Here is a 19107-nt window from a genome sequence, read left to right on the forward strand (position 1 = left end):
CAGTGTTGGAGCACCCACAAGTTGTGGCTATCATCAGCAAACTTTTTAGACCCTTTTGTAAAGCAACCATTTTGCAATTTGAAAGAGGGGGGAAAGCAGTTAACATTAAAACTATCCCATGTATGTAATAAGACAGGGGCCACTTAGAAAAGGTCACCTTGGGTATCTTTCTTTCCCATACAGTTACACTCCAGCAAATTATGGGTCACACAATTGGAATCTTCATGCAATGTGAAGAGGTTTCTAAGTTCTTCGACAGAAAAACGGATATGCTCAGATCCCTTGGAAAAGTCTACAACTGCTCCTGAGAGAGCTTGCTTGCTGATTTGTCTTTGATAGATTTTCTCCTCTATTGTGCCTGTATTAAAGAAAGCAATCATTCATTCACTTCCTGAAAATAATGACCAGAAATAGAATAAGAAGCATACATTCAAGAATGGTCAAAGCCATTGGCATTAACCAAAAAACATTACAATATGATATTGCAGACCTGTAGTGAGTAGTCTGTATATATGAACTGTATGCCTCTGTCCATCTCTCCACACTCTGGCCATTGCCTACAAGAGAGAATGAGACAATATAAATGATGGATAAGGCCTTCCAGATAACGTGCTTGGCAATGTTATTTCATTATGTCTGCTTATTTAATTTTCTTTCTAAAAAATATAGCTACAACCAGACTCCTATTTTACTATGGGTGAGTTCATGAACAAATTATTTTTTTTGCAAGTTTTTGGCTGATTGACTAATTATGTGACACCAGGTCAATATTGAACCATGTAGATCAGTGGTACCCAAACTACGGCCCGCGGGTCGCATCGGCCCAGTGAGGCCATTTATCCGGCCCACGGGTGAGTGACAGGAGCACAGGTACATACTTTTCTTTTAATTAAATTCCCTCCTTAATGTTCCTTCAAAAAGTACACCAATTATATTTCTAACTTATTAATCATTATGCCAAAGTGCTTCCTTCTTTCTTTATACATTTTTCTATAAACCAAGAAAACCTTGTATAGCCAATCAGATGTTAACAAAAGAAAATTAAAAACAAAACATAAACATACATGAATTTCAGATTTCTTCCCCCCTCTCTAAATAGTATGTTCCCATTTTGTTTTTTACTTTAAAATAAGGTATGTGCAGTGTGCATAGGGATTTGTTCATAGTTTTTTTTTAATAGTCCGGCCCTACAACAATTCGAGGGACAATGAACTGGCCCCCTGTGTAAAAAGTTTGGGGAGCCCTGATGTAGATGGTCCTCCATGACAATGTGTCAAAAACACATTGACAAAAGTTTGACTGATTAAACAAAACGTTGAGCATCCTGTATGTAATTTTTTCTACAAAGTCAGCCCTTGCCATTTTACTCACATTGGCTTTTAATAAATATACTCACTTAGTTAAATAGGTTTAAATCATTAAAAAGGACTTCAGTTAATTCTGATTGATGCCAATATGTCTGAAGCCCCAATATTAAAGAATGTAACAAACCTGAATATCAGTCGCTGGATTCCAGTCAATATCATACAGGATGAGATGAGATGCTCCAACAAGGTTCAAACCTACACCACCAGCCTTTGAACTTAATAGAAAGACGAAGGCTGGGCAAAATTTACTATTGAAATTATCAACAATCTGTTGCCTCTGGGAGACAGGGGTGCTGCCATCAAGTCTAGTATAGGGATATCCAGATCGTTGGCATACGTCTTGCAATATATTTAACGTCTGTGTATAGTTTGATACCACAACGACTCTGTAAGCACGGAATATAGAAAACTGATTATTAACAAATTCCATCTATGTTGATGGAATAAAATTATTGCAATACTAGTTTTGTTTGCATTATATAATACAATAAACAAAATTTTCAGTTCTCTGATAGGAATTACCAACTGAATAATGGGCCTAAATTTATAGTGTAAATGTCAATTATTATTATAAAAAGATATTGTGCTAAGAGGAAAATGTGCCATGTAAGTTTTGTGTAGGTGCTATTTATTCATATGAAGAACTTCAGGCAAAGAGAAGATGCCAGTAAATCAAGAATGTATGGCAATAGTGCCTTAGTGAAATGATAGGCTTAGAAGGCCAGTGCGAAACTGTTTGAGCAGAAGTCAAGTTCAATCACAGTGAAATAGGGAGATACCTGAGAAGATAGCAGATAGAGCACACATCTGTTGCGATAGACATGAAGCAGGGAGGACAGTCTGCATTGGTTGCTGATCAGTTTCCGGTCACAATTCAAAGTGTTGGTTATGACCTATAAAGCCCTTCATGGCACCGGACCAGATTATCTCCGGGACCGCCTTCTGCTGCACGAATCCCAGCGACCGGTTAGGTCCCACAGAGTGGGCCTTCTCCGGGTCCCGTCAACTAAACAATGTCGTTTGCGGGACCCAGGGGAAAAGCCTTCTTTGTGGCGGCCCCGGCCCTCTGGAACCAACTCCCCCCAGAGATTAGAATTGCCCCCACCCTCCTCGCCTTTCGTAAGCTCCTTAAAACCCACCTCTGTCGTCAAGCATGGCGGAACTGAGATACTCTTTCCCCCTAGGCCTTTACAATTTATGCATGGTATGTTTGTTTGTATGTATGTATGTATGTTTGGTTTTATAATAATGGGTTTTTTTAGTTGTTTTAATATTTGATTGTTACATGATGTTTTTTATCACTGTTGTTAGCCGCCCCGAGTCTACGGAGAGGGGCGGCATACAAATCAAATCAAATCAAATCAAATCAAATCAAATCAAATCAAATCAAATCAATACATACATACATACATACATACATACATACATACATATCTGTATTTGTTTCTATAAGGAGGAATATCTGTTCCACCAGAAAGCCTATGTGAAACCAACCTTTATTTGATCTTACATGAGATTAGCTCAGAAAAAAGAAATTGTGTTTTAGAGAAAGAATTTGTTGGGAAATACCACTGATAATTATTAAAAGGAAGTTAGATTATATTTCTATATGGAATGCCACATTTTCAGCTATACAGTGATCCCTATATTATCGCGAGGGTTCCGTTCCAAGACCCCTCGTGATAATCGATTTTTCGCGATGTAGGGTTGCGGAAGTAAAAACACCATCTGCGCATGCGCGCCCTTTTTTTCTATGGCCGCGCATGCGTAGATGGTGGAGTTTGCGTTCCCCGCCGCCCACGCAAAGGGGAAACCCGATTCGGCTCCTCGCTGCTGCTGCGCTACCGAGCAGATCAGCTGCTGGGCGGCCGAAGGAACCTTCCCTGGGTCTTCCCCCTCTTGTTGGCGGGCGGGCGAGCGGCGGGCATCAGCGAGGAGCCGGGGTTTCCCCTTTGCGTGGGCGGCCGGGAAGACCCAGGGAAGGTTCCTTCGGCCGCCTAGCAGCTGATCTGCTCGGTAGCGCAGCAGCAGCGAGGAGCCGAATCGGGGTTTCCCCTTTGCATGCGGCGCAGCAGCAGCGAGCAGACGAAGATCGGGGTTTCCCAGCCGCCCACGCAAAGGGGAAACCCCGGCTCCTCGCTGATGCCACCGCCCGCCCACCGCCCGCCAGCAAGAGGGGGAGAGATAGAGAAAGAGAGAGAAGGAAAGAAAGAGATGAGAGAGGGAGGAAGAGAGTGTGAGAGAGGAAGAAGCAAGATAGAGAAAGAGAGAGGGAAAGAAAGATGAGAAAGGAAGGAAGAGAGTGACGTCATCGGGTGGAAAAATCGCGATATAGCGTTTCGTGAAGATCGAGATCGCGAAACTCGAGGGATCACTGTATATCACTACTCCACCTACAATGTTGGTTAAAGTTATCAAGCACAGACAAACATAATACCGGTATGTTTGTATTTCGTATCTCTATGCATGGTTTATTATTAATGAATTATCGATGGCTATGTTTTACACTCTGCTTCTCTGCCATCATCTCTCCATGCCATCAGAATAGCATGTCATCAAGAATGTAAGAAAAATATTGCCAAGCAAATATTGGATTTTCTCCTGGGCTAGATTTAGAATGAATGTATAAACCCCCGACAAACAACAATCAGATAAGATTGTGGAGAATTGGAAACTGATGAATAAAGTTCATCCATGTTCCTTGAACAAAAATCTAAATGGAGGTACAGTCGTACCTCTACCAAAGAATGCCTCTACTTAAGAAATTTTCTAGATAAGAACCAGGTGTTCAAGACAAGATTTTTTAGAATGAGTAACGTAACTGATTTTAAATACTTTATTATACTGTTAAATTAGATATAAAGAAGTAGATTTTAAAGTGTATAATTATGTAGTATTGCAGTATTTTAAGAAATTTTAAGTATAAGCTTTTTGCGTTTAATTAATTGGCTTGAATTAGTTTAATTATTTTAGTAAAATGAAAATATAAAATTGAATGTTATATTTTAGAACTATATTGATATTAGAACTGATTTTAACTAAGTGAATCATAATATCAAAATGGAAACATGGATGTAGAATATTATTAATTGTTTTTCTGTATGGATCTGATTACAGATCTTTTTGTATTAGTTAGACTTCTATGACTAGCGGAGCAACTGTAGCTTCTTTAAATGTTAAATGTTGTTTGCGTTCTTTGTATAAAGAAAAATCAATTAAAAAATGTATTAAAAAAAGATTTTTCTTTTGCCTCTTCTTAAGAATCATTTTCTACTTAAGAACCTGAGCCCAGAAAAATTTCCCAGGAAATTTGAGAATGGCACGAAGGCCCAGCCAGTTTCCTGCAATTCCCCCTGGGTTTTTTTCTCTGGTGCAGTGTATGGGAGGCAGCCTCGTGCCGGATGTATGGGAGGCATGTGTTCCTCCTCGCCGCCTCAGATTCCCCCCCCCTTTTTTAAGCCTTAAAGTTTTGGATTTTTAAATTTTTCCCTTCCCACACCTTCTTCCTTCGGCAGCGACTATCCTCCTCCTCTTCTTCTTCCTCCTCCTCCCACCCAAATTCTGAGCTTTTATTTCTTTCCTAATGGGTTTGCACACATTATTTGCTTTTACATTGATTCCTATGGGAAAAATTCCTTCTTCTTACAAACATTTCTACTTAAGAACCTGGTCACGGAACGAATTAACTTCTTAAGTAGAGGTACCACTGTATGAGAATTTATTTCAGTCTTCCTAAGAGATCAGGTTAAATGAAAGAGCAAGGACTACCAAGTTCTGTAGCATTAGAGGTAATTAATACAATAGCTGAGAACTAAATTCGAAGCCATGATGTCTCTTGTCTATGGAGATCCTCAGTCATCCAGGTCATGGTTGTCCCAAAGGTGTTTTTCAGGAGGCAACTGGACTCTAGTTTTTCTTTCAAGACGTTTCGTTTCTCATCCAAGAAGCTTCTTCAGTTCTTAAAGAAATAACAGAAAGTCCAGTTGTCTCTTGAAGAAGCACCTTTGGGACACAATGTCTCTTGTTTGGGAAAAGAACTAAACTATAAGATTCAAACACACCCAAACTGTGCTTTCAATTTAAATAGCCTTCCTACCTTTCTGAAGGTCCACGTTCACGAATTGCTGCCAGCATCTGCGTTAGCACCTTCAACTTTCCCGAGTCATTCTCAGAGAAATTTGTCTCAGCACTTTCTTGAGAAAACACATCACGTAAACCACCATAAAGGTTTGTTTGATCTTGGTTATCACGAGACTCAGATTCGTTCTTCTATAGAGAAGAGAATTTTGGAAAAGTATGTGATTGTTTTAGTGACATTCCAACTAAAGCCATGTCCATACTTTCTGCTTGTCCCCACTGACATGTCAAATCATCCACTATTTCCTGAATGCAAGAATTGTATCCTGCATCCTGAATGCATTGTCCTCCACGTGCACTGAGACTATTGCAAATGTGTCTCCTGACTATGTTTTGAAATTTCACTTCCTAAGTTGGCTTTTCCATTCTGATGCACTTTAAGCCTATCCATACAGTTAATCTTCCATGTTTCATTCCAATATAATAATATCCCCAGCTCTGATCAGTTTTAAATTATGGATTTTTAATGCTGTAAGTTATCTAGAGTTGCTATATATAAGCTGGGCAACCATATACATTTGTTTCATAGTTAAAATGTTTGATTTCTGTATTGACTGAAAGCCATGTATGACCTTTTTCATGGATCTGTTATTGTCTCCCAAGTTCTACTGGAAGGAGCTATTAAAGAAAAGTAATGCATATTTTCAATCAGATCAAAATCTGTAATGATTGCAGACTTAAGTGCCCACCAAAGAATTCTAAGAATCCAGAAACGTGTTGAAACATAATTCGATATGCACACCTGAATTGCTTTCAAGAGAAGGCAGGGGTGGTTACAAAGTTTTTTCAAAGCCCCAATGCATATTAAATGTGGGCTATTCTCCAAACTTCCTTGTAGGCAAGATCTAATAATCTGAGAGTTCAAAAGAGTTCGATAAAGAGCAAGCTGCAACATCGTTGGACGACAGAAAAGTATGCTCTCCTTTTTCGGGGGCAAGAATTTGTTGATGACTTCTTGCGTTCTTCTAAGAATGAAAAGTCCTGTTAGGTGCGTCAGCTCTGCTGCCCTTTTCTCACCTAATTCAATGTCTTCCTAGAAAATAACATGGAATATCAAATTAGTTCATGGGAATATGTTTCCTGGCATGACCCTCTTTTCATTCTTGCTTACCATAAAAAGGTCCCTTCCTTCACAGAAGCTTCCTTAGAGTCAGGAACTCTGACCATAACTCTCCTTCCTCTCCCCAAAGTGCATAAATTATCCACCCTGTGTCTGCCCTAGTACACCTGTATCATTTCCCATTGCTCTGGAATTCACACAAAACATAAACTTCTAGCTAGAAATCCCAATGAGTTAAATAAAGTTTTTATGCCTAGAATATTTCGAATAGGGTTGCACTCTAAGTTTACTCTTCTTACGTTTTATATTTCCCTTGCCCCTCAGATCTACATTAAACAATTTTGAAATAAACTCAGCATCTCAACAATGTCTTAATCTGATTTATTTAAAAAAATTTATCCTACCTTCCTAAACAATCTAGGCAGCTTAGAACAAAAAACTAAACACCAAATTTAAAAAATTCATAACTACACACACACACACACATTACTATAATTAAAGCCAATTAACACCTTGAAAGCTTGGTGAAATAAATATTTTTGCCATTTTCCAATATACTGAGAAGGTAAGATTAAACCCTTTTGCTCGGAAAGAGCACTTCATAACTTGGAAATCATATATGAAAAGATTCAATTCTCTGTACTAAAGTTTTGTTAGCAGAGAACTTCCTTTTCCTGTTTCTAGAATATCTTCAAGTTACTCTTTGCAGAGGGAGTTATACAATACAGAAATTCATAACAATACATTATTTATCCCCTCCAACAGTAAAGAAAATTTTTGTCTCTTAATATTATGCAATCAGTAAAAAAAAACCACAAATACCAACTGTTGTGAGAACAGACCTCAGCTGCTGAAGGTTCTCGAGATCTAAGAATAGGCTCCTCATATACTTTTTTGTATGCAGATAAGGGACCAAGTATTCCAGGATTTACATATTCTATTAAAGCGTAAAACTCTTGAAGGTCATTTTGTACTGGAGTACCTTGGGAGAGAAAATATAATGTAGTTGTTAGTACAGGGTACATGGTTGTTAGGGATTGCCATTGTAAACTGAATATTGTACACTTGTACAAAACTTGTACTTAAAGAGTTAATGTGCACTTAGAGTTAACTTGTACTTGAAGAGTTAATATTCAAGCCTGTTTCGTCACTTCCTCATTGAAGCTATAAAGGCTTATTATTCTGCTCAGTCATTTCCTTTTCACTTTGCCTGAGAGAGGGGGAGTTGTGTTTACGCTTCGTGCGTATCTTCTTGTATTAGCTTTGTGCTTATTATCTATATTGTATTTTGCTTTGTGCTTATAATCTTGTAATTGCTCAGTGCTTATTATTCTGTATTTGCTTCGTGCTTATTCTGGATTGTTTCTATTTTGTTTATATGTAAATAATATTTATTTAACTATGTCTATGTCTTGGCTTTAGCACACATCCACGCTCTGTTAAAATTCTCTGCTCGGTGATGTCGAAGGTTTCATCGCCTAGCTATACTGAGACAAGCCAACATTGGTTATGGGCCCAGTGGCAGAGAATCGTGGTTTGTTAATGTGTGGTTTATTTTAGCCAGCATTGTATCACAGTTAGTTGTTGCTGTAAGTATTGTTGGAGAAGAAACAAGACAAGAGAGCCTATTCTGTGTAGCGGTTAAGACACCAGATTAGAAACTGGGAGATTTTGAATTCTATTCTAGTCCAGCCTTAGGCACAAAGCCAGCTAGGGCCATTTATATGTTCCTAGTCCTAGGAAGCAGAGAATGGCAAACTATTTTGGGATTATTTCTAAGAAAACTAAAGGGACTACACCAGGCAGTCTCCATATGTAAAGACTGACTTGGTGGCACAAATATACACACATACACACCATGGATGGGATTCAGCAGGTTCTGACCAGTATTAGAAAACTAGTAGCAGAAATTTTGAGTAGTTTGGAGAACCGGTAAATATCATCTCTGACTGGCCCCACCCCCCACCTATTCTCTGTCTCCCGAGTCCCAGCTGATTGGGAGGAAGTGGGGATTTTGCAGTTTCCTTTCCTTACCACGCCCACCAACCCAGCCACACCAGATCCACCAAGCCACACCCTCAGAACCAGTAGTAAAAATAGTTTGAATCCCATCACTAACACACAGAACACCTCCTTTCCTAATTAGATTTTTATTCACTTTTTAATGCATCAATATAAAGAACAACAAATCTATTATTTTTTACTGTAAGTTGAACATTTTCAATGATACTCATTGAAATACTCCGCTCAACTTTGTATTCACATACCCAAGAATGCAGCCCATTTTCAGATACAATCCAGAGAATGTTTTGCTTTGTTTCTACATACTGTATTTTTCGGAGTATAAGACGCACCGTAGTATGAGAAACACCTTAGTTTTGGGGGTGGAAAATAGGGGGAAAAACTGCCTACCAGATATTCATCTAGCTAGCATCCATAGTCTAGTCAGCTTCAGCACATTATTTTATCTCCTGATTAGAGCTTTAAAAAAAACCCTTATTCGGAGAGAGTAACAATGAAAGAGCTTGCAAGCTGATAAGAGCTGGGTACATCATTAGCACCTTATTAGGGCTGGAAAGAAATATTTGTAGCAAGTACAGGAATGAAAAAAAACCCTGCAAAGGCTTAGGGCCTAGAAAATATTATTCGCAGAGAGTAACAATGAAAGATCTTCCCAGCCGTAAGAGCTGGGAAGAATGTTAGCACCTAGTTAGGGCTGAAAAAAAAGCATCAAAAAAGCTACATTCAGAGTATAAGACACACCCAAATTTCCAGCCTCTTTTAGGGAGGAAATGGGTGTGTCTTATACTCTGAAAAATACAGTATATTTTTAATTGTAACAAGCTTTTTTTTTTGTATTACCCAAAAGCTTCTTTGCAACGCCTTGGTCTCTTCAGCCTTAAAAGACAGTGTTTAAGGGGAGACTTGATCAAAGTGTATAAAATCATGCATGGGATAGAAAAGGCTGGATAGAGAAAAATTCTTTTCTCTATCACACAATACTAGGACGAGGGGGCACTCCCTAAAGCTCATAGGTAAGAAAGTGCAGACAAATAAAGGGAAATATTTCTTCACCCAGAGGGTCATTGGTTTATGGAATTCCCTTCCAGAAGAGGTCGTGACAGTTGTCAGCCTTGATAGCTTCAAGGCAGGATTAGACAGATTCATGGATGCCAAGTGTATTGGTGGTTATTGAAACGGATGTTCAAGTGCCGCCTCTATGTTGGTTGAGGCAGGCAGGATTCCCTTGAGTACCATTTGTTGGGGGTCAAGAAAAAGGGAGGGTTTTGCCTTCTCTTTCTACTCAAGATCCCCATGTACAATTGGAGGGCCACTGTGTGACACAGAATACTGGACTCGATGGGCTTTGGCCTGATTCAGCATGGCTCTTCTTATGTTCTTATGTTCTGGGGAGTGAGGAATAATATACGTACCAGTAAGAATAATTCTTCTTTCACAGGAGAGGCTGAGAAGAGCAGCCGTTGTCTTAATAGAACTGTTTTTCAAACGATGTCCCTCATCACAGATGACAAGGCTGAATTCTGTCTTCTGAATTTGGTCCACAGACCGTAGAAGCATCTCGTAACTAAGGATCAGGACTGAATAAAGGGGGGAATTAGTGAATTCTTCCACTTTGTGATCCTGAAAAAGATAAAGAGAATTGAAAGATGTGTGGGAATAGGAAAGCTGGCATTCTAAATAAAAATGAATCTATCCTACAGAGTTCCCTCGATTTTCGCGGGGGATGCATTCCGAGACCGCCCACGAAAGTCGAATTTCCGCAAAGTAGAGATGCAGAAATAAATACACTATTTTGGGCTATGAACAGTGTCACAAGCCTTCCCTTAACACTTTAAACCCCTAAATTACAATTTCCCATTCCCTTAGCAACCATTTAGGTTATTACTCACCATGTTTATTTATTAAAGTTTCTTTTTTAAAAAAATTATTAAAGGTGGACGAAAGTTTGGCGATGACATATGACATCATCAGGCAGGAAAAACCATGGTATAGGGGGGGGGAAACCGCAAACTATTTTTTAATTAATATTTTTGAAAAACTGTGGTATAGGCTTTTCGCGAAGTTTGAACCCGCAAAAATCGAGGGAACACTGTATATCTATTCTCAATTAATTTATTGATAGGACTTGAACTTTGAAAATCTCCTGAATTTTCATCATTTTATATTATTCTTTATTCTGTGATTAAAAAATGATAATAATAATTTATGAACATTCATTGACAAATAAGACAATTTATGAACAGCCATAGAGAAATAAGATGGGGTGGTTAGTTTAAACTACACAGTTATTTTCCCTCTTGTATGCTTCCAATGACTAATTTTTATTTCTGAATATTAATAAAAAAAGATTCTCCTCAACAACCAATTGGGAGACAGTTCTTTCCAGTTCACCTTCCAACCAATGTAAACCACCTACTAATAACAATCAGGCATTTTAGCACACACAGTTTACCTATGCCACTGTTTTTAGGAAGAAATGAAAGAAGGAACATCTCCATACTGAAAGGCTATTTTTTAATCAGAAGCACAAACCGCTGAGTTGTAAGCCTGCAGCCTCCATTCATTTGACTGCTATTATAAGCACTGAGTTAAGGACTTAACCACAGTTTGTTAAATAATTTAACATTCTAGCTCATTCTAGCTCATGTGAGCCCAGGAACTGGATATTGAATGTGAAGTTACATTTAGATTAAATTGTTCCACAGAGTGAAATAAGTAAAGAAAGTGCTCATGTCAATGAAATTAAATCAAAAGAGTTCTATAGATAAAGGTTAATATATAATTTAATTATTAGGTATAGGAGTGTAATTCTTTGGTTCACCTGATCAACTAAGAACACTCTGATTCTCTCGTTTCCCAACCATTTCTGAAATTCTTTTCCCCAGTTCTTCACCAGACTTCCGGGAGTTACTATCAAGGCTCGTTTTATTACAGGCTTGCATCCATAAGGTCCTTGTCGCAGGAGTGTCCAGATAAGTGAAATACACTGCAGTGTTTTTCCTAAACCCATTTCGTCTGCAAGGATGGCACCAAATCTATTGCTCATTCTAGACACAGACAACAAGGAGGGAAAAGGTGATTACTGTATAGAGTAATTTCAAAAAAGCCTTCACCATTTTAATGGAACGTAATAGGCATCCTTATTGTTTGGCAATAGAGCAAAATAATATTTATGGATTAGCCTTTTCATTTAATTGGTTTGGTTTCTTTTATTTAATAATAATAATAATAATAATAATAATAATAATAATTATTATTATTATTATTATTATTATTATTATTATTATTATTATTATTATTTAGATTTGTATGCCGCTCGTCTCCGAAGACTCAGAGCGGCTCACAAAATGTCCATATAAAATTTAAAAAATATGGAATTAAATATGATTGTTGATGGTTATATTTTTACATAATATAGAAACATAGAAACATAGAAGACTGATGGCAGAAAAAGACCTCATGATCCATCTAGTCTGCCCTTATAATATTTCTTGTATTTTTATCTTAGGATGGATCTATGTTTATCCCAGGCATGTTTAAATTCAGTTACTGTGGATTTATCAACCACGTCTGCTGGAAGTTTGTTCCAAGGATCTACTACTCTTTTAGTAAAATAATATTTTCTCATGTTGCTTTTGATCTTTCCCCCAACTAACTTCAGATTGTGTCCCCTTGTTCTTGTGTTCACTTTCCTATTAAAAACACTTCCCTCCTGGACCTTACTTAACCCTTTAATATATTTAAATGTTTCGATCATGTCCCCCCTTTTCCTTCTGTCCTCCAGACTATACAGATTGAATTCATTAAATCTTTCCTGATGTGTTATATGCTTAAGACCTTCCACCATTCTTGTAGCCCGTCTTTGGACCCATTCAATTTTGTCAATATCTTTTTGTAGGTGAGGTCTCCAGAACTGAACACAGTACTCCAAATGTGGTCTCACCAGCGCTCTATATAAGGGGATCACAATCTCCCTCTTCCTGCTTGTTATGCCTCTAGCTATGCAGCCAAGCATCCTACTTGCTTTTCCTACCGCCCAACCACGCTGCTCACCCATTTTGAGACTGTCAGAAATCACTACCCCTAAATCCTTCTCTTCTGAAGTTTTTGCTAACACAGAACTGCCAATACAATACTCAGATTGAGGATTCCTTTTCCCCAAGTGCATTATTTTACATTTGAAAACATTGTTTCCAAATATTGTTAATGGAAATATTATTCATTTTTGTTACATTTTGTTGTGTTTTTACAGTTAAATAGATTGGATTGAAATGGCATAACAGTACTTGTGGTAAAATAAATAGACATAGATACTCAGATCTCAACTCAGAAGGATTAGAGAAAGAGGCTACACATTGATGTCTTCCTTCATTCAAATTATGTCCTTGAGAAAATATACCAAACCTGCCCACTTGAGTGTATTAAACTATTATATTGTAGGTGACAGGTTTTTTTACAGTAAGAGAGTAACAATGAAAGAATTTGCAAGCCAATAAGAGCTGGGAAAATTGTTAGCACCTGGTTAGGGCTGGAAAGAAACATTTGGAGAAAGTTAGAGCAATGAAAAAAAAAAACCCTGCAAAGACTTAGGGCTTGGAAAACATTATTCACAAAGAGTAACAATGAAAGAGCTTGCAAAGCAGTAAGAGCTGGGAACATTGTTAGCACTTGGTTAGGACTGGAAAGAAACATTCAGAGCAAGTCAGAGCAATGAAAAACACTACAAAGATTTAGAGCTTGGAAAATATTCTTTGCAATGGAAGAAAATATTCTTTGCAATGGAAGAAAATATTCTTTGCAATGGAAGAAAATATTCTTTGCAATGGAAGAAAATATTCTTTGCAATGAAGAAAATATTCTTTGCAATGGAAGAAAATATTCTTTGCAATGGAAGAAAATATTCTTTGCAATGGAAGAAAATATTCTTTGCAATGGAAGAAAATATTCTTTGCAATGGAAGAAAATATTCTTTGCAATGGAATAACCTGCAAGGTAAGAGCTGGGTCATTAGCATCTAATCAGGGCGGGGGGGGGGGAAAGCTTTGGGGGGAAAAATAAAAATAAAAAAACTTCATTCAGAGTATAAGACGCACCTGAATTTTCTGCCTCTTTTAGGGAAGAAAAAAGTGTGTCTTATACTCTAAAACAGTGTTTTTCAACCAGTGTGCCGTGGCACACTAGTGTGCCGCGAGACACGGTCAGGTGTGCCGCGAAGCTCAGAGAGAAAGAAAGCAAGAGAGAGAGAAAGCAAGAAAGAGAGAGAGAGAAAGAGAAGAGAGAGAGAAAGAAAGCAAGAGAGAGAGAGAGAACAAGAGAAAGAAAGAGAGAAAGAGAGAAAGAAAACAAGAGAGAGAGAGGGAGGGAAGGAGAGAGAGAGAAAGACAGAGGGAGGGAGGGAGAGAGAAAGAGAGCAAAAAAGAGGAAGGAAGGAAGAGAAAGGAAGGAAGGGAGAGAGAGAAAGGGAGGGAGGGAGAAAAAAATAGAGTGAAGGGGAGGAAGAGAGAGAGAATTTTTTTGTCCAAACTTTTTTTAGCCGCCCCCCCCCCCCCCCCCGCTCAATGTGCCCCAGGGTTTCGTAAATGTAAAAAATGTGCCGCGGCTCAAAAAAGGTTGAAAATCACTGCTCTAAAAAATATGGTAATTCCCTTAACACTGTCAAACTATTTCCTAAGTCTACACTACTATTAAACTTCTCATCATTCCCATCCCCTATCTCCTCCCACAAATGACTGTACGCCTGTAACTTTGTTGCTTGTATCCTTATGATTTATACTGACCGGTTGCTAATATCATTTGATTGCTTATTTGTACATGGACTATCATTAAATGTTGTACCTTATTAATTTAATTTAATTTAATTTAATTTATTCAATTTATAAGCTGTCCATCTCCAGACAGACTTTGGGCGGTGTACAACAATAAAACAGCATACAATAATTAAAAATCCCAACATTAAAAGACATTCATCCATCTGGCATTCATCAGTTCTGGTCGGAGCAGAGAGCTGTTGCTCAACGGCCCCAGGCCTGCCGGCAAAGCTATGTTTTTAAGGCCTTTTGGAAGAGAGAGTTGGTTCCAGAGAGCTGGAACCACCACAGAGAAGACCTTCCCCACAGCCCCACAAGTCAGCATTGCTTGGGGGTGGAATCCCCTCTCCAGTCATGCTAGCTCAGGAATTGGAGTTAAAGTCCACAAGTCTTAAAGTTTACACAAGCACATATAGTGAGTCTACCAATTTGTTTTTAGTTACATATTACAAACCAAGAGGCTCTTACAAGCCAAGAGACCTAAGAGGAAAGTTTGTGAAAGAAACCTGAGAGGAAACTAGAGAAAGAGGACTGGAAGATACAGACCAATTACTCCTTTCCAAACTATTGATATCTAAGTAACTGAAACAGGCTACAGTGTTATATACATTTGGAAAGAGATCCATAAAATATCTAATGGAATCCAAAATGATGGACAGGCTGCAACTGCTAGAACGAACTCTCCCATAATTTAAAGAGGTTTTTTCTTTTCCTTCACATTTTTAATTCACTTTTGACCCATTTCTAACCTATATCTGATTTTTTTACATGATCACACATAGTGAGGCTACTAATTTGTTTTTAGCTACCGTACATTTTACAAGCCAAGAGGCCTCTTACAAGACTGAGAGATCAACAACCAAGAAACCACCATCTCCTTACCTCATTCCCATCACACATTCATAAAGAAATAGAATTCCTTCTCGCTGATGTGGGCGAAGATGGCTTGTAATGTAAGGGTCTACAACCACATCCACAACAGGCAAATGTGACTTGTTAAACAATCGCTGGTGACTTGGGCACGGATATGGCATAACTAAGGAATCTTAAATTTCAAACATAGGCAGTGTCAGTGCAAAAGTATTAGTTTATAGAAAAAGCAAACAATTTTCTAGGTGAAAGTAAAAAAAATTTTTTTTTGACAAATTCAAACCAAAATACAGTGGTACCCCTAGATACGAGCATAATTCGTTCCATAAGGGAGCTTGTATCTCGAGGCAACTCGTATCTGGAACAAATAACTTTTTTCCCCTCCGAGATAACCAAAAGCAAGGATTCTTGCGCCACCTAGTGGACGCTCGGCTCATATCCCAAATTTGAGCTCGGGACTAGAACAGAAATGTCTCTCCCCTCGTGGCTCGTATCTTGAAATACTCGCATGTAGAGCAGCTCGTATCTAGAGGTACTACTGTACTCAAATAATCCTATCTTTTTAAACCTCAAATTGGCATAGTTAATACACAATTAGCAGTGTCATATAAACTGTCTTATCTAAGATGTTTATTATTAAACAAAGAGAAAAAACTTATAATTCTAAAATACATGGTGATATTTGTTAAAAAAATTAAGAAAAAATCAACAAAATGACACTTTGCTTCACTGGGTTATTCACTTTATTTAGAAGAGGGTAGAACAGAGATATACAGATTAATGCAGATAAACTGAAAAATAAATCCTTACTTGGAGCTAATGGATCATGACGTGGTTTACAGTTCGACCAATTTTCTTTAGTATTGGATTTGGAAACATTTTTGCAAGGGTTACAAAACTGCTTTGCAGAAGCAACTGGGGAATTCCAAATTTCTTCTGTGGCCTCCAGACCAGACAGAAAACACTTGCCACTTTTAAAGTCTTCTTCCAATATCACACCCATCACTTCAATTTCTTTGCTTCCAATCATCAGACTCTGACCTTCAGTGAGATTGTCTAAGACTCTGACCTGATATCCAGTGCCTAAGAAAAATGATAAAGATTATGTGGAAATGTATGGATATAAATCAAGAAGAGAAGTAACTTATAACTAAGGAGAAATTTCCTGACAATTAGAACAGTTGATCAGTAGAATGGCTTGCCTCCAGAAGTTGTAAATGCTCCAACACTGGAAGTTTTAAAGAAGATGTTGGATAACCATTTGTTTGAAGTAGTATAGGGTCTCCAGCCCAAGCAGAGGGTTGGACTAGAAGACCTCCAAGGTCCCTTCCAACTCTGTTATCATTATTATTAAATAAATAAAGAATACATTTGGTCAAGTAAATCTTACAGTTTTAAGAAAAAGAGACATTATGGCCGTACTGTCCAAGAAATAAGGCCAATCCTTTCAACCAAAAAGCTGAATACCGATAGTTTATATTTATGACACAGTGTCTTTAAATAAAAACATTAAACAGCTGCATAAGTTTTTGAAAGACATAATTAATATCCTCAACATAGCTTCTTTATTTTTCTGGTGCAGTATCACTTTAAACAAAGGTAAACATTAGCTCCATTTGATGCCAAAACATCCACCGCTCCAAAATACGCATTGCATGCTAGACGCTTTCCAGGGAACTAGTACTCATGAAGGCTGGGAGGGAAGACAATTTCTAACCCAAAATTCACAAACACATTCCTGAAAATATCTTACACCCTCATTTACTTCCCTAACTTATCCAATCCTGCTAGGCAATAGGAACAAAAGAGCTTGATTAACAAGTTAATGAGTAACGCATGAAAGCTATCCCTTGTTGCTAAGCAATAAAGTACGGAAAATGGTTGATCTCCCTTTTATTTATAATTGTGTTAGCAGCCACAATTATTATTTTTCTGAAAACAAAGAATTCTACAATGCCTTAGAGACAAACACATTTATGTAGGGAATGGGCCATTATGCTTATTGCACAAGCATGTAAGTTTTGATTGAAATGTTAGAGACTGTCGTTTATTTGGTAATCATTGCTACCTAACAATACTTTGTACAGCTGCCTCCCACTCACTACCCTTCTAGAATAATAATGCTATTCAGATATAATTTGTTTGGATACTGTTGACTCCTAGTAAGTTGGTCTGAGAGAGTGACTGGTCCAAAGTCAACCATCTGGCTTTCATGGCTAAGGTGGGACTAGAACTCCTACCTTAGCCGTAGCCACCTAGAGTCCCTAGGGCAGTGATGGTGAACCTTTCTTTCCTCAGGTACCAAAAGAGTGTGCGTGTGCGCTATCACGCATGTGTGAGTGCCCACATCCATAATTCAATGCCTGGGAAGGGTAAAAACAGCTTTCCCCACCCCCCGGAGGCCCTCTGGACATAGTTCCCTCTAAGCTGAGCAGTGAGCAATCGCTCACTTAAAAATCATCATCAACTCAGAGTTTTCCAAACCTGCCCAGAAGCCGAGAGGGAAAGAGTGAGAGGGAAGGAGAGAGAGAGGAAGAGAGGAAGAGAGAGAAACAGATAGAAAAAAGAGAGGAAGGAAAAGAGAAAGAAAAAGAATGGGAGTAAGGAAGAGAGAAAGAAAATCAAAATCTAGTTTGAAACTAGCTCAACTATTTAAGTGGCATTTTGATATTGATAGAGTTGCCCTATTATGAGCTCACTGTTATAGACACACAGTACAGTATTTTATTTTGAAATTCTCTGAGGCAAAACAGGGTGGGTTTTTTGTTTGTTTGTTTGTTTATTATTTCTGTGCCGCCCAGTCCCGAAGGGACTGCCGCTCAGACACTATACTTTTCCGCCCACCCCCCCCAAAAAATTAGAGGGAACACTGCCTCTGGAGGCTGGAAATGGCCCATTTCCCAACTTCTGGTGGGCCCAGTAGGCTCGTGTTTTGCCCTCCACAGGCTCCAAAGGCTTCCCTGGAGGCAGGGGAGGGTAAAAACGCCCTCCCCCATCCCCCCGGAGGCTCTCTGGAAGCCAAAAAGGCCCTCCCAGAGCCTCTGTGCAAGCCAAAAATCAGTGTGTTGGCATACACAAGGATGTTGGAGCTGAGCTAGGGTAACGGCTCGCGTGCCAGCAGATATGGCTCCGCATGCCACCTGTGGCACCCGTGCCATAGGTTTGCCATCACTGCTCTAGGGAGTTGGGTAGCATACAAACTGAATAAAATAAAATAAATAAACTCACAATCTCCAGCTTTCTAGATCGATGCCTTAACTACTAGACAAAACTGGCTCTGTATATGCCCCCCACACACACACACACAATTTGTCAACTGAGAATTGAACTTACTACTTTACTAGATAAAAGGTTATGTCAAAAGGCTGGTGCTATAAATAAATGGCTTCAAGCTAGGCCTTCTTGCAAACTTTCTTGCACATTGTTGTGAAGGAGGTAAACCTTTACAAAAAATGTTTAACTATATAATAAATCATTTGCAGTTTCACTGAACACATGCGGGCTAGTTTTCACCCCTATGAACTGGAATTAACTTGCAAGTAGATAAATGTAGGGAAGTGTCTTGTAGATATGGCAGGTATTAAATTCCATTATTTGTCAGAAACTTTCTTAAAAGGGTAGAACATAACATAGAAACATAGAAGTCTGATGGCAGAAAAAGACCTCATGGTCCATCTAGTCTGCCCTTATACTATTTCCTGTATTTTCTCTTAGGATGGATATATGTTTATCCCAGGCATGTTTAAATTCAGTTACTGTGGATTTACCAACTACGTCTGCTGGAAGTTTGTTCCAAGGATCTACTACTCTTTCAGTAAAATAATATTTTCTCATGTTGCTTTTG

General features: G+C 38.4%; 1 protein-coding gene across 3 annotated transcripts in view; it reads right to left on the minus strand.

The window, feature by feature from the left end:
- The window catches only part of RAD54B (RAD54 homolog B), a 59179-nt gene that overhangs the window by 894 nt on the left and 39178 nt on the right, over nucleotides 1-19107 (minus strand). For all 3 annotated transcript variants that reach the window (XM_070748067.1, XM_070748065.1, XM_070748066.1), the window contains exons 5-14: nucleotides 16074-16346; nucleotides 15276-15438; nucleotides 11408-11633; nucleotides 9999-10206; nucleotides 7407-7546; nucleotides 6247-6537; nucleotides 5464-5636; nucleotides 1492-1753; nucleotides 491-557; nucleotides 158-358 (exon numbers count right to left, since the gene is read on the minus strand). In XM_070748067.1, coding sequence (XP_070604168.1) covers nucleotides 158-358; nucleotides 491-557; nucleotides 1492-1753; nucleotides 5464-5636; nucleotides 6247-6537; nucleotides 7407-7546; nucleotides 9999-10206; nucleotides 11408-11633; nucleotides 15276-15438; nucleotides 16074-16346 — 2004 coding nt within the window. The remainder of the gene's footprint in view (nucleotides 1-157; nucleotides 359-490; nucleotides 558-1491; nucleotides 1754-5463; nucleotides 5637-6246; nucleotides 6538-7406; nucleotides 7547-9998; nucleotides 10207-11407; nucleotides 11634-15275; nucleotides 15439-16073; nucleotides 16347-19107) is intronic.

This window comes from Erythrolamprus reginae, chromosome 3 (assembly GCF_031021105.1).
Source record: "Erythrolamprus reginae isolate rEryReg1 chromosome 3, rEryReg1.hap1, whole genome shotgun sequence".
Lineage (NCBI taxonomy): Eukaryota > Metazoa > Chordata > Lepidosauria > Squamata > Dipsadidae > Erythrolamprus > Erythrolamprus reginae.